This window comes from Microtus oregoni, unplaced genomic scaffold (genome assembly GCF_018167655.1).
Source record: "Microtus oregoni isolate MIOR12 unplaced genomic scaffold, Mior012 000003F_ref0000135, whole genome shotgun sequence".
Classification (NCBI taxonomy): Eukaryota; Metazoa; Chordata; class Mammalia; order Rodentia; family Cricetidae; genus Microtus; species Microtus oregoni.
In genome coordinates, this window is record NW_024543062.1 from 65,208,331 (window position 1) to 65,224,294 (window position 15,964).

Sequence of the window (15,964 nt, forward strand, 5' to 3'; positions counted from 1 at the left end):
GCCCCCTCCCCTGCCAGAACTCTCCGAAAGGCTCTTCCTGTGAACCTGGTGCCACTGGGTGCCACCGTGCAGATCAGTGAGGCACGGACTGGAGCTCACCCACCCTCTGCACCCTGTAGAGAAGGTCCTCCCTCTTCAGTTTTACGTATTCATGTTTCTGGATAAGGTGAGGTTTTGTTTTGTTCTTCCCCACGCAGGAATCGAATCCAGGGCCTTGTGCACTGCTACTGATTATTTTAAATGTCTATGAGTGTTTTCTGCATTTCATTTGTATTTTAATAAATAAAGCTTGCCTGAGGATCAGAGAAGTAAGTAAAGCAGACGCATTGGCCAGCCTTACAGACCAGGCAGCAATAACACACACTTTTAATCCCAGTAGCCACACTAGTTTGCCATAGAAACCAAGCAGTAGTGGTGCACACCACTAATCCCAACCCTAAAGAAGAATATGAAATGGGAGGAGGCAGCTCACAGTCACACAGTTTCATTCTGAGATTCCTGGAGGCAAGATCGCCATTTCAGACTGAGATAGAGGTGAGAGCCAGTGGCTGGCTGCTTTGCTTTTCTGGCCTTCAGGTTTCTGTCTCCAAGTTTTTATTAATTGTGTATGCATGTACATACAAGCCTGGTACCTGAGGAGGCCAGGAGAGGATGCTAGAACTGCTGAAACTGAAGTTATTAAGGCGGTTGTGAGCTGCCATGTGCGTGCTCGAAACTGAGCCTCGGTTCTCTGCAAGAGCAGCATGTGCGCTTAACCTCTGATCCATCGCTCCAGCCCCAGGGCTTGGTTCTTTAAAGCTAGTCTTTAAATATAGCCCAACCTGGCTTTGAACTCCATGACCCTGTATCTCAGCCTCCTCGAGGCTGGGGTACAAGTATGCACCATTACCACTGGCCAATGTTTGGGGTTTGGATGATTTCAATTCTGCAACTAAAAATACTGAGGAATTCATCCAACTTCCTCACTTTAAAATGAAGAAAACTTCTTAGAGAGAAGAAATCTAGACATTTTCCCTGCTGCCCACCTTATGGCGAAGCCTTGAGTCTGGCCTCAAGTCTCTCTGCTGCCGAGGAGCCCCACTTCCTGGCATCCAGTCCTTAGTGGGGGGAGGGGTGGGGAATGACCTTTTTGCTGAAGAACAGCTTAGGGGATCTCCCTGGGTTCCTTGCAGCCTTCTCAAAAGTCAGGCTGGAGAGGCCAGCACCCCCCAAGTATCGCAAGTCCCTCTCAGGTCAGCTCCATTCAATTTACCAAGTGCAGCGGGAGAGGAAACAGTCAGTGTCCACCCGAGACAGTCCGTACGGTGAGGAAGAGGGCCGCAATTGATGCTGCACTGGGTTTCCTTGGGCTGGGCCTGAGATCTAACTCCTCTGTGCTCCTCTTTGCCTCCGGCAAGCTTTAGATGAATGAGCAAAGATCAGAAGCAGAGACAGCTTCTAGAACCTGAGTCTTTACTAAAGAGGGCACTGGCTAAGAATCCTCAGTCACAAACTCTGGGCTCTCTGCAGGAGCAGAGCTTCCTGAGAAAACCTCCTGCCCAGGTTCCTAAAGGCAGAGAGCAAAGGCAAGCCCCTGAGCCTCCTGTCCTGTTACTGAAATCTGGGCCTGATGTGAGGTAGTTAAGGCTCATTTGTGTTGTTCTAGATGGAACCACATCAACCTGAAACAGGGCAGCAGCTGGTCCTATGGTCTGCAGAGGATGGGCAGGGCCAAGGCTAGACCACGCTCTTTTTCTAAGACCACCACTTTTGAGGGAAGGTAGTGTAGGGAAACCCGACACATACACATACCCCCTTGAGCTGGGACCAGGATCCAGGAGCTCTGCCTACAGCTGTTCTATGCCTGGCAAAGGCACAGTGGGCATAACATCCAGAGGTCCCTGTCTGGGGCAGCAGGAGTATAGTTGCCCTTAGAGCAGCTCTGTGAATTTAGCGTCTGGGCCCCACAGACTGATGCAAGCTTAGACTTTCCTGCGCGGCCTAGCACTCTTGATCAGGCCTGCACTAAGCTCTGAGCTTGAGGACTTGGGGAACCCTCAGAGGAGAGGGGGTCGCCTGGGAGGACTCTAGGAAGGGGGAGGGATCCCTTCCAGGATGACAAGGAGGCAGAGCATCCATCGTGTCATCCTGTCCATTGTCCCCATTTCCGCTCAGCCTGGCCAGGCCTCAGAGAACAGAAGCCACAGCCTTGGGAAGGGTCCGAAGGTAGAAAGCTACAGTCCCTTTATACAGAGGGAAGCTCTTACGCTGAGTCTTACGCTGAGCGCGGGGCGGGCTCTGCTGCCCTGGTTTTCTGACAGGTGTGAGAGACAAGGACCTGCAACCAGTGACGGAGACACTAGATGTCGGGAAGGACTTTGTACCCAGGACACACACGGACTCTCCTGCTCTGAAACTCTGGGGCAGAAGGGTGGGGTCTCCCACTATCCCTGAACAAGGAATTCTGCAAGCACACAAGGCTTTAGGGATAGGTGGTCTTCAAAGATGGAGCAAAATGGGGGTCACTGGCAGAGTGGGGGTGAGCAGCATGGCTGTCCTGGCTCCCACCCTCAGCTTTTGGCCAACCTGCTCACTGGGCCCAGGCGCCACTGGTTGGAAGGGGGCGGACAGGCTGCGGTTTCTTCCAGGCTTTGATTTATTGCCTAATGCAGGCAGAGAAGAAAGAGGAGGCTCATCTCTAAGCCAGAGCCTTAGGAACGGGACGTGAGCCTCATATCTTCTGAAGACCCAGCAAACAGAACCCTGCTCTCTAATCCGACTGCAGGTCTGAACCTGCCACTGGGCACAGATATGCCACCAAGTAGGCCGCCTGCGCTGCGCGGTGGTGTGGGTTCGAGATGCCTCCTCCCCCACTCCCACCCACCCCCGCCCCGTGCACCCTGAGCAACTATAGGGAGTGAGACAGAGGAGCAGGAAGAACTGAGAAGCTGTTGACAGAGAGGCAGATAGAGCAGACGGGGATGGGGGGACCAAGGACATTGGGGAGCCAAAGTAAGGCAGAGCGAAGAAAAAATGTGCAGGCGCCTTGGAGTCCTGGAGTCTGAGATTTAGCGACAGATAGAGAGCGGAGCTGGGAGTAGCGGACGCAGAAAGTGCTCAGATACAGACTGATGACCATCCGGAAGCAGGGAGCTCCAGAGGAAGGACCACTGTCAGCCCATGAGCCTCAAAACAAAAAAGAGATCTGCCTTTGGGTGGGTACCATACCGAACCCAGACCCAGAACTGATGTTCAGGGCCTCTCTCCTCCGCAGGATGCTTTTGTGAAGCCAGTGAGCTGTGCGACTGCTCAAAGAGCTGCAAGTAGAGTTGGAGCCAAACGGCAGAACTAGAAAGCAGCGCTCCGCCCTGGAGAAGCCCCAGGCGCTAACACATTGCTTTAGGATCAGCCCTTCCAATGCACATCTTCTTCCCACACTGGTCCCTGGGATGCTGTGCCCTCTCCGGGATCTCCATCTGCCTTCAGCTCTTTTTCCACTTCTTCCCATCTCCTCCCACCTCTACCCTGCCCCGTGGAAAGATGGACTTAGCTAGGCCAAGGTGCACCGTGGGTTGGAGTGGGAGGAGAGAATTTTCTTCTCTACTGCAGGCTGACAGCACATTAGCATTAAGAACTAAGTGAGAAAACGCCAAATCCTCTCCCAACTTTGTGCTCCTTTTGCTCCCGAGAAGGTATGAAGGAGCTAGAGGAGGCAGCCTGACTTGAAGGAGATTCCTTCACAGTGACTGTGAGAGCTTAGAGCTGGACGCACAGAGGCTAAGGAAAAACATGGAAGAAGAAAAGGCATGTAATCCCAGCAGTTCAGAGCATCAGACAGGAAGGGCTATCCTGAGCTGAGCAAAACCTCTCAGGAAAGAAAGAAAGAGAGAGAGAGAGAGAGAGAGAGAGAGAGAGAGAGGAAGGAAGGGAAAAGGAAGGAAGGGAGAAGAAAAGAAAGAAGGAAAGCTAGACGTGGTAGACGTGGATGTGGTAGACATGGTAGCTCATACTTGTAAGCTTAACACTCAAGAGGCAGAGGCAGAGGGAATCATTGCAAATTTGAGACTTCCTGGTCTACATATCAAGTTGCTGAGTTGCAGGTCAGCAGGTCTACATAGAAAGATCCTGTCCCAAAAAACACAGAACAAAAACCGGAACAAAATAAAGTCAATCAAAAACTGAAGGATGGGAAGGGTAGTGGGGAAGGAGACATGAGTCAAGTATGACGTGTATAGACGAAAACCTCATAGTGTACACTGCTTTCCCACCTGAGCATGTCACAAGGCAGCCCCTTAGGCGGGAAGTTTACATGATTTTAACACAAAGAAAAGCAAAGATAAGGCCCATTATCATGTATACTAACTTAAACAAAATAAAACTGAACGGAACTTAAAAGTACTGGGTTTAAAAATAAAGTTTTTAAACTACATAGCTGAGAGTGGCCTAGAACTTGCATACACCTGTTCAAGCCGTTCATGGCTGAGCAGATGCATGTGTGTGGCTTCGTGTGCACACAGAGATGGAAGACGGCAGATGTCATTCTTCAGGAATCACCACCTTGCTTTTTTCTTTCTTTCTTCTGTTTGTTGTTTTTTTTTTTTTGAGTTTTTTTGCTTTGGTTTGGTTTTGTATTGTTTGGTTTTTTTGAACAAGGCTCTCACTGGGACCTGGGGTTCGCCAATGAAGTTAAGTGGGCTAGCATCTGAGCCCCGGAGGGGTGGGGGTTGTCCTCCTGTCTCAGCCTAGGATTATAAGCACAAACTATCACACTTGGCTTTTTAAGTGGGTTCTAGGGCTTCAACTCAAGTCTGCACGCTTACATGGCAAGCACTTCAATGACAAAGCAGCCTGGCCCCCTGGACTTCCTGCTCATCCTGAGTTCTGGGATTACAGGCATGCACTATCATGCCTGATTCCTACAGTGCTGGAGACCTAACCCAGAACCTCACTGACGTTAAGCAAACACTCGACCAGCTGAACTATATCCCCAGTCCTCAAAATTGAAGCAAAGGACCGGTGAGGTGGCTCAGTAAGTACGCTGCCAGGTCTGATGGGTGGGTACACTGCCAGGTCTGATGGCTGAGTTCTGTCCTTGAGACCCACATGGTAGAAGAAGAGAATTAACTCCAAAGTTGTCCTCGGGCCTCCACATTCATGTGACACACACACACACACACACACACACACACACATAAATAAATGATAAAAGATAAAACAAACCTCAACTGAAACTACCGTGATCACCATTCATAAACAAAGACGCCTCCTCCCCGAAGGCCTGCCAGGCACTTGGGGCTCCTCTTAATCTTGTTTACAAATCAGATGAAGGAAGCAGAGAAATGAAAATAACGAGTGGAATGAAATGTGGAGACAAGGAAACGAGGAGCAAAGCCAGACTCGAGAGTGACGAAACCCCCGGACCGCCATCTGTGGTGCCACGCAATTGAGTGAAAAGGGTTAGCCTCTACTTACAGAATCTTCAGGCTGTGGAGGCCGGAGAACGCCTGTCCCGGGATGTGTGAGAGATGGTTCCCAGAGAGGCGCCTGGAACCAAAGACAGAGGTCAGGGGTGTTGCCAGGTAACCCGCGAAGGGGGTGAGCCAAGCGTACAGGAGAATGGTGGCAGTGCATGCCATTTACTGAGCCCTGCGGTTCACTGTACACCTCACAGGCATGAGCTCCAGTTTCACAGCTAATCCTGGGAAGTGCAGGGTACAGTGAGTATCCCCTGTTTGAAATGCTCAGAGTCAGGCGTGTTTGGCGCTGAGAGTCTTTCAGATTTCCAAATATTTGCATCTAGATAATGAGCTGTCTGGGGTATGAGTCCAAGTTTAAACAGAAATCCACTTGATTTTACATTTATTTATTTGGTGTGTGTGTCTGTGGGTGGGTATGCGCCATGACCCACATGCGCTAGTCAAATGAGGACCTAAGGTTCTTTCTGTCCGCCATGTGGTCTCTGGGGACCGAACTTAGGTTGTCTGGCTTGGTGGTAAGTGCCTTTACTCCCTGAGCATCTCACCAACTGAACCAAAAATGTGATTGTTTTATAAACATGGAATCTGAAGGTAGTTTTATGCAATATTGTCTTGTTTGGAGGGGGCAGGATGCTAAAGATGAAGGCTGGTACCTCAAACGTGATGAGTTATTACCCCAACACTAAACTGCAATCCTTGACTTCTACAATAATTTCAGTGCTGTGCATTTGATTCAAACATGCCACATGAAGTCAGATGCAGAGCTGCCCACTGTGGTGACCTATCAGTGCAGAAAGTTTCAGATTTTAAATTTAGGTACAGTAGTACACACCTGCAATCCAAGTACTGAGGCAGGAAGATTATGAATTCAAAGACAGCCTTGGCTACATTTAGGATTCTAGTCTAGCCTGGGCAACATAATAAGACCCTGTCTCAAAAAGAAATTCCAGATTTCAGATTTTTGGACTGAGAATATTAACCCTCAAATTTCAAATAAGGAAAGCGTGGTTTGATTTGTGTGTGTGTGTGTGTGTGTGTGTGTGTGTGCTTTGTTGTTGTCTGGGTTTTTGTTGTTGTTTTTAGACAGAGCCTCACTAGGTAGTCCAGGATAACCTAGTATTCAAAATCCTCTGTCTCAGCCTCCCCTGTGCTAGAACTGGAGGCATGTATCACCACCCCCACTTTAGAAGCCAGTGTTAAAAGTGTTAACCCACGGTGAGGATATAGCTCCGTAACAGCTAGTGTCCCCGAGGCCCAGAGTCTCCACCATTGAGGGGGACTCTGCCTCTAGTCTCTTTAATGACATTTGTTGCTTTAAACGGAGACACTTGGGTCTGCACACTTGGTTCTGCACACTTGGGCCTAGGTGGCAGATTGCTCCTATAGGTAGGGCCTTTAACACGGGTCCAGCCCTTCTCAGAGTGGGAGACAGAAAGTCTCCCTTACCAAATGGCCTTAGCTCTCCTTTGCATCTCTTCCAAGCTGTGCCACAGCCACCTCAGCATGGCCTCTGCTGCCCTGAAAAACTGGCTTGCCTGTCCACCACTTGCCCCATCCACCCAGAGTATTGCCTCCCATGGAGACAGCTTGGTATTACGGATGATTTCCTGGGAAAGGTAGGGTCATGAGTGAAATCTAGGGCCCGGAGAGATGGTTCAGTGGTTAAGAACACTGCCTGGTTTCCCCAGCACCCACATGGCAGCTCACATAACCATCTGTAACTTCACTTTTAAGGGATCTAATGTCTTCTTCTGTCTCCTGGGCAATAGGCATGCATGTGGTACACAAGACATACATGAACCCATACACATAAAATTGAAAAAAAAATTATTAAAAGAGCGAAAAGCTCTGCTGGGTATGGTGACTCATGCCCACAGGAGCCTAAGGCAGGAAATTCATCCCTCGGGAGCCTAAGGCAGGATAATGGCAAGTTCAAGACCATTCTGAGCTACAGTAGTGAAATTCAGGCCACCCTGAGCTATACAGTGAGACCCTGTCTTTGGGGGATGGGAATAGTGCAGGAGAAAGAACTCCAGAGAGCTTTGAATCAGACTCTGGTGCCACATGACTTGACACAGGTCCTCTTGGGAGTCCCCCACGTAGCTGTCTTAACCCACTACCTGTTCCCCAAGCTCCACTTTCTCCCTCGAGCTTCTCCTTTCTCTGGGGAGCCCTGGTCCCTACAACTGCTGACCAGAGAGTTCCTCCACCCACGCACCCTCCACCCCACCCAACCATCAACTCACAGCTCCTCCAGGAAACGCAGGTGGCGGAAGAGACCGGGCTGAAGCTCCGTGAGGTTGTTCATACTGAGGTCTCTGAGTGGAGAGAAAATGGAAAGGAGACTGAGTATCGCCTGTACCAGCTGTGATGTTCAGCTCCAGACCTGTTTGGGGGACCCCAGGACCTCTGTTCCTCCACCTTCCCTCCATGCCATCCTGACTCCACAGGCTGTCTGGCAACAGCAGCCACATGCAACTTCAGGAGCCAAAAAGTAGTCAGTTTCTGGTCTCTTCTCACTGCCCCCTCTGATTTTCATGCTTCCTTCGGCAGGTTCTCCAGGGGCTAGCTATGGTTAGCCAGTAAACCCAGCTCCCCATTAAGGGAGGAGCTGGGGGGGGGGTAAAAAAGGAGCATAGAATTTCAGATCAGGAAGGCAAGGTCCCTAGCATAAACAAAATCTTCACTCTTAGACTCGGGGTCCCTACCCATGCTGCAGACTTTAAGATTCCTGGACCCGGATTCTTCCCCAGCCATGTGTGTTGTACTGTTCAGTAGTGGTGGGCTTCACTGCCTGCTGAGGTCTCTGCCCACCTCCTCCTGGCTCTGCTTTCCTGGACCTCTTGGCACTTCCCAGAAGATACCCAGGTAGCTGAGTAGCTGGATGTGCAGAGCTGGTCTCTATGTGCATACACCCTCTAACTCATCCTAAATTGCCTTTATCATCCAGAAGAACTTGTGTTACCGTTCCCTAAGATGCCCCCCACACACAAAACCACTGTGATTACATCAACATTACTGAAGACCCAACTTACTACCAGGCACTGACTAGCCTTTATCCAAATAATCCCATTAATCCTGACCATAATCCCGGGAGAGCTGCTATGTTACATTCAGGAAAACAAAAAGGGGCCAGCGACCTGTCTCTGTGGGTAAGGGGACCTGCTGCCAAGGCTGCCAACCCAGGCTCATCCCCTGGAGTCCACATCGAGGAAGGAGGGAACCAATTCCCAAGCTTAATTCTATGACCCCCCCCCAGACACTCCCCACCTCCCAATGCCCACAAAATTTAAAGAGTTAAACTTTTTAAAATTAAAAAATAAATTAAAAGAGAATTAATTGGAGTCAGAGAGCCCCCAAATCAAATGTCTCCTCTAGGTACCAGTCTTGACTACTACAATCCTCCATTTCCTCATCCCTTAAAAAAAAAAAAAAGTTAAGTAGGTAAGGTCTTTGTGAGGATTAAGTGTGTTAATGTTTACAGACTGCCGGGTAAATAGTACAAACTTAATAGCTATTTTCCCTCCTTCCTCCACCTTCCCCTTGGTATCGTATGTGCAGGAACCTCAGCTCTACAGACCTGTAAGTGGAGAGCCGATGGCTGGGTTTGTGGGTGCCGCCCAACGTGTGTGTGCCCGAGTGAGCAGCAGTGTCTGAGGTTGCAGGCACACACCTGACACATTTGGGCTCCATCCTGTCCCAAACCCCTAGCAGATGATTCTTGCTTCTGTGTGGCTCCTCGGGGCTGCACCGGTGGGGCCACATCACAGAGCAGCACAGGTCTTCCTGCAGCTTTCCCCTGTGCCCAGGAGTACAAGTCACCCTCAAACCTTCCTGCTTCTGTGTGACCAGAAACATGTTTGATTTCCTGCTCAGAGAGGCAGGCTGGGAATGGTGGGGAACATGTGTCCAGAAAGCCCAGCTCTGGGCTATAAAAAGACTGTTTAGTCTCAAATGTTTTATCTTTGATAAAGTTCGGGCGCTGGCTCCATGTCTTCCAAGGAAGGAGTACATTCCACGCAGGGTAAAGCCAAGAAAACTGGCATGCACTGCATGGGCTACTCTTGTCTGTCCTCCCTCCCCACTCTCCTGTGGAAATGGAGGGGCCATCCGCTGCCCTGTGGGGCTAGAACCGGCTCAGCTGAGACTGCAGCTGGCATGCGGGTCACAGTGAAGACAGGGGCCAGAGAAACAAAGAGGGATGCTTGGTGGATGTCAGCCTGGGTTCAACCCGCATGACGCCACAGAGGCAACGCTCACAGAGGCCCAGGCTACAGTCTTGAGTCTACCTGGATTCCTCTCTCTCTCGAATCCCAGGCCTGGCTCATCCTCAGGAAAAAGGAGGTGCAAGATGCCACAAAAAAAAAAAACACGATTACCTCTAAATATTTACCCTGTGCATTTCTGGATGTGTCCTGACAGGCAGGGGAGCGGGAGTTCAAGGAGCACACAGGGCATGTGACTCAGGCCTCATCACTCAGCTGTCCCCCCAGGGGCCGCACTCAGAGGCTCTGATGCAGCTCCATGCCCCCCTCCCACTCCCTCCACCTCACCACCAAGGCCAGCGGCTTCATTGTTCTCCCCTGGGGAGGAGGGGGCTGCACCCACCTCCACCCTCACCTCCCCACATCCTGCCCCAGACAAGCACCCAGCTTGTCTACCAGCCCAGCTGCTGTAGAGGGGCCGGGTGGGGCTGGAGGGTGGATTTCAAATGATGTCTGGTGGGGGAGTCCCTTTCAGCCCTGTTCTCACAAGAGGGAGAGGGGTGAGGCTGTGCCAGGAGAAGGGGAAGGCGAAGGAACGCAAGGATTGGAGAAGGGAGGCCAAGCAGAGAATCCAAAGGCCACATCCTCCATACTGACACCATAGTGCAAAAGGATGGTGCAGGACCCTTCAGGGAACAAAGGGAATGACAGGCAGACACTCCCAGCACAGAGGCTGTCCTGTCAAGTCTGTAGCTCTGACCCATGGCTGTCCTAGGAGACCAACTGTGCAACCCAGAGGACACAACTCTGACATTTCCATCATGTCTGGACTTGTGGGAAATTGGAGAACGCCTGGACCTTTGGGTGCTGGAGGTTTGTTTGTGGCTGTGTTGGCATGTCCACATGCTTCTGAGATATGTGAGTGTCTGAATGTGCCTTCCTATGTTGTCTTTCAGAGTCCTGGACATCCATGTGACCCACAGGCAGGTACTTCTTCCACTCAGGAGTTTGCTTGTTGGAGCTATGGTTATTCAAAGGTTACAGAGTATCCCGGGATCTCTGCCTATCAGAAAGGCAAAGGCCCTTTCGGAGAAGAAAGCAGCTTCCCCAGGTCTTTCCCTAAATGTTGGGAAGACTTTCTTTGGCCCTGTGACCTTAGACAAGCCTGACTCCTTCTCCTGCCTCTGCTCACCCTTCGGTCTGTCTCCTGACCGTGTAGACCTGGTATCTAGTGATGCTGTTTTGGGATCTAGCTAATCTGCAGCTGAACTGGATACCCAAACCTAAACACAAGCGCTGCTGTACCACTGTGAACATGATCACCTATGAGCATCATCCTATGAACACACATCACACAGTAGAAACACCATATATCACATGTACACTACGCCACACCCACAAACACTGATACACACCCCGCACCACACACCCTACATTACACACACCATGCACACACCATTACACATACCATATACTACATATAGCACACATACTACCCTGTACACACCATATACCACATACACTATATTACACACAGCATGTACTACACCACACACACCACATACTATACATACCACACACTACACACTATACACATATGCCACATATTACACACGCCACATATGACACACACCATATCACCACATACTACACCGCATGCACACATATGATATACACACCATACCATACACAAAATGCATACATAGACCATACACACAAATACATATCATACTCACACAATGTCGCACACACAACACACATACATTATACCACATATATTACAACACACACACTCATAGGCACAGTTCTTTAGGGCTCTGTTCAGGGTCTAGGGCCTATTCAGTTGCATAGGACCCATACTCTGGAAAACTCAGACTTAATTATCTGCTATTGTCATCCTGAAATTCTTAATTTTTGGACACCAAATTTTCACTTTGCACTTAGCCCACAACTGCTGTCACTGACAGCCAAGAGGGTGTGGAGAGCAGCTAACACTGAAACTTTCTTCCCAGTAGGCCTTGGGATGCCCAGAGGGGCCATGTGTCCTTTCAGCTGGACACAGCACGGTGTGGCCAGAGGGCTGGGGAGGGTATTTATGGGAGAGGTTGCTGAGGTGAAGGGTGTGTCCCTATGAGAGGGGTAGCCCTGGGCACCGGAAGTGGAAGCTTCTGGCTGCACATTAGGAAAATGTTCTCAGAGTTTTGCCCTGTGAGGCAACCAGACCACCCAAGGAAGCTGGGTGAAGCGGTGTCACCATGGAGACAGGGAACAGGTTTGATAAGAGGGAGGATGCTAGGAAACTGAGGGGCCCTGAGCAGCAGAACCACGCTGTAGGGGGTGGGCACCTGGAGACGCTCCTCTAGGATCTGGCTGAGACCCAAGGATGCATGGAAACTGGTCTGTTTGAGTTTCCCCTATGGAAGGAAACTCCAGTGGCAGACGAGCTGTGGATTCTGCTGCGGTGTAGGTGAAAGGACACCCCACACTAGAGAAGAGGCTGGTGACACAGAGTCATTGTTCTACCTCCTGGGCTAAGGACTCTGGCTATCTCTACTGTTAGCTATGTTGGATTATTTTTATTGAATATATTTAAGGTATGCAACTTGTTGATTTGGTACACATTTGCATTGTGAAATAACTCCACAGTCAAACTAATTAACATAGCCTCTCCTCCTCAGCCATGGTGTGTGTGTGTGTGTGTGTGTGTGTGTGTAAGAGGGTTGTGAGTGTGTGTATGTGAGAGAGAGAGAGACAGATAGACAGACATACAGAACAGAGAAAGAGAAACAGACTCTGTCCTTGGGAAAGGGGCTCTTAGCGTGGTGAGAACCCATCCCCTGCCATGACTTTGTCCCATAGTTGGTTACCTCTTTAGTGGCAGAGCTTGGCGATAGTGCCCCTGTGGTTCTTCGTGCCCAGTCACTCAGTGAGCATGTGCTAAACCTCACAGCTGCCTTCAGCCTTGCCTCAGCACACTGAGTGTGTGACCCTGCCACTTTCTATCTCTAAGCTTCCATTCTCTCGCCTGTAAAATGGGATAGCAATAGTGTTAATACTCACCTGACAAGAGTCGTGATAGGAAGCTATCAGTGTTAACAATGTGAAACAGTGCTTAGTGAATACACCCTTAGTAATATCATAGTTATTTGACTGAATTATAGTTATTAATACACAATGACACATCTTCTTACATACTTTTTCTGGAGAACAGGGTTTTGGTAAGTGGCATACTGGTCTTGAACTTGCCATCTTCCTGCTTTGGTCTCTGGTGTGCTTAGGTTAGAGGTGGGCACCAGCATATAAGGCTGGGTAGCACACCCGCCTAAGATTCTAAAGGACTTGGAAGCCATCTGCAGCACCAGAATAAATGAATAATGAACACAATAAATTAAGACTAAAAACAGCACTTCACGTGTCTGCAGAGCCCTTTCTGTGGCAGATACCTTGCCGACACTGCCTCCGTTTGGTAGGCAAAAACAGATCTGGAGAGGAACCTGCAGGTTACTGCAACACCCCAAAGAGGTATAAACCCAGAAAGACTTCCGGCTTTCACTGTGGCCTCCTACGTGTAGTCTACTTCTTGAGATGACACCTTCTACTGGAGAGGACGTGGACACTATCATCTTTGAAATCCCAAACACATAAGATGACACCAAATTCTCTTGGAATTTTGCAGTTTTCAGAAATTTGCAACACAGATGTTGCTTCCCTTGGGAAAGTGCGTCTCTATCCACATAACAGCACAGACTGTTCTCTTAGGCTTTGCACAAGATCCTACGTGAGAACAATGCTATGTTTAAAATAAAAAAAAAAAAAACACCTATTTGCTTGGCTTTGTCATTTCTTGGCTCCCCCTTTGGTGACAGAATGTCTCCCAGTCTGCCTAAAAGTGGCAGGAAGGTTTTTGAGGAGGGAACCCAGAGGGGACATGGAGCAGAAGGGAGAGGCTGAAGGGTTAGCAGGGGCTTGGCGTATTTGTGAAGAGGCTGCCAAGAAAAGGAGACATTTGTACAAGTCAGATTGTACCAGGGAGAGGCTGGAAACTCAAAGCATCAGCGGGTGGCCCAATTAATTAAGGCGGGGCCAGGATAAAGGCAAGGGGAGGGAACATTACTAAACTTCAGGTAGGACAGAAACACATGCGCACGTGCACGCACACACAACTTCGTGACTGCGGTTAAAAGACCAGGGAACTTGGCGAATGTCACATCACCAGCACCTTTGTTGGTCCCCTCAAAGTCTGGAGGCGCAGACAAGAAGCTGAAGAGAGAAAAGACCTGGAGAGGATCCTCCTCACGAAATCGCACCACCATAGCCAGCATCCCCTTTTTTCTTATGGAAAGGTGTTTGTTTTGTTTTGTTTTTCTGCCAGACATGGTAGGGCACTCCTATAATTCCAGCACTTGGGAGTCTGAAGTAAAAGGGAAGTCTGAGGTTAGCCTGAACTACAGAGTGAGTTCTAGAACAGCCTGGGCTACATGGCAGTATAAGGAAAGAAATACCACGTTGCAGCAGCAGCAATCTGGGGGCCTGGGCACCTGAGAAGAGTAAAGAGCACATTGTGGCCGCTCCTAACCCTCAGTGCCATGGGGTAACCTCTTTGGGAGGAGCCAGGCCCTTCCCAGCTGAGCCATCCCAACACTACTGCGTGAGGCTGCTAAGCTAGGGCCATTTACAGAGCCTCAGGTTCCAGACAGAAGTAACACAGAAATCAATTGCACAGTGTGACTCCTGCCCCTTGGCCCTTTGCTATTACTCTTAGAGAGGCAGATGGAGCTGCTCCTAGTGGTTCTTTAACAGATGACCATCCTTAGGAGCATAGCGTGGCCCAAGGTTTGCACAGTGCGCTGCCCCTCTTGTCTCCTGCTTCCTCGCCAGACCTAGACCAGCTCGTCATCATTCGTCATTCCGTGGGTCAGCAATGACAATGCTCCTGCAATAGGCCAACCTCTTCCTGACCCTTTGTGTAAGTTATGTCTCCCGTCTCTGTCTCACCGTTCTCAACAGGAAGAGCTTAGGCAAGGCCTGGTGCATGGTAAACCAACACACATCACCTGTACGCATCGCTGCCTACCCCCACCGCCCCAAAGCGCTAGTCCAGTGGCTTAACCGTGCAGTTCTGTGTCTTCTCAGTAAGCATTTATAAGTGGCTGCAGCATGCAGGCACTCGGCTCAGTGATGAAACCACAAAGTCTAACAATGTGTGTTCCCTGACCTTAAAGAACCAAGTCTCTGGAAGACAATGACAACAGAGTGGACAATTAAAACCTAAGTGACAAGCCCTTGGACTGGGACTTTAGAGTCATAGGGCCCTCTCCGACTAATCCCTGTAGCTTTTTGAGTCTTGTCCCTGAGGCTTAAGTCACATGGTCAGGCCACAGGATCCTGTCCTTGATTAGGAGCTGTCATCTCCTAGCCTCTGGTGGCACATTCCTGTGGCTGCTCTCCCCAAACAGTCTGGGAGTTCCACCACAGGTCCCAATTCTCTGTCCTTGCCACACACACACACACACACACACACACACACACACACCCCAGCTTCAAGGTCCATTTCCTTTCTCCTTTTTTTTTTACGTTTTATTTTTATTTATGTGTGCGCGTCTATGCGTGGGTGAGTGTTCCAGGAGCGGGTGCTTGCTCAGGTGCTCTCAGAGGTCAAGAGAAGGATGTTATGGCAGTTAGGAGACACACAGTGGTGGGGGTGGGGGGCTAGGTACTGAACTCAGGTCCTCTGCAAGAGCAGCAAGCACTCTTAACCACTGGGGCTCTTTCTAGCCCCACAACATTCATGGCCGTGCATCTGAGGAATTACCCACTGGGTCCTGCAAACCTTGGTTTCCTGCAACTTGCCAGCTCCTCTTCTAGCCCCAGCCACAAGGTCATCGGGTCTCTGTTCTGAGGTGCTTTGCATGGGTATAAAATCTAACTGCCCTTCCATACTGGAACCCCTTAGAGAGTAATCCACATCAACGTGGCCCAGACAGCCCTCCTGGAAGAACTGCCAGGGCCATCCCTGCACCTCCACCCTACCGCAGGATTCTGGGATTCCACTACTAGAGCTGAGCAGAGTGAAAAGGACTAGGATGGTTGCAGCGGCAGCGAGGGGTGGAGTCCCCCCCCCCCCCCCGTCTGTTTATTTAGCTGAGGCTGTCATGAGGTCTTTATTCCTGGGGGACACAAGCCCTGTGTGTCTGGGTGGAGGACTGGTGAAAGGACCCCACCCCATGGTCCCGACCTAGCTGTGCTCACACAAATCGAGTCTCCCCCATCTGGAATCAAAGGGGTGCCAGCATTTTCACTGGT

General features: G+C 50.0%; 1 protein-coding gene across 1 annotated transcript in view; it reads right to left on the reverse strand.

The window, feature by feature from the left end:
* Positions 1-15,964, reverse strand: part of Lgr6 (leucine rich repeat containing G protein-coupled receptor 6) — a 115,723-nt gene that overhangs the window by 78,669 nt on the left and 21,090 nt on the right. Inside the window, exons 2-3 of the mRNA XM_041648499.1 lie at positions 7,703-7,774; positions 5,452-5,523 (exon numbers count right to left, since the gene is read on the reverse strand). Of these exons, the coding sequence (XP_041504433.1) occupies positions 5,452-5,523; positions 7,703-7,774 (144 nt within the window). The remainder of the gene's footprint in view (positions 1-5,451; positions 5,524-7,702; positions 7,775-15,964) is intronic.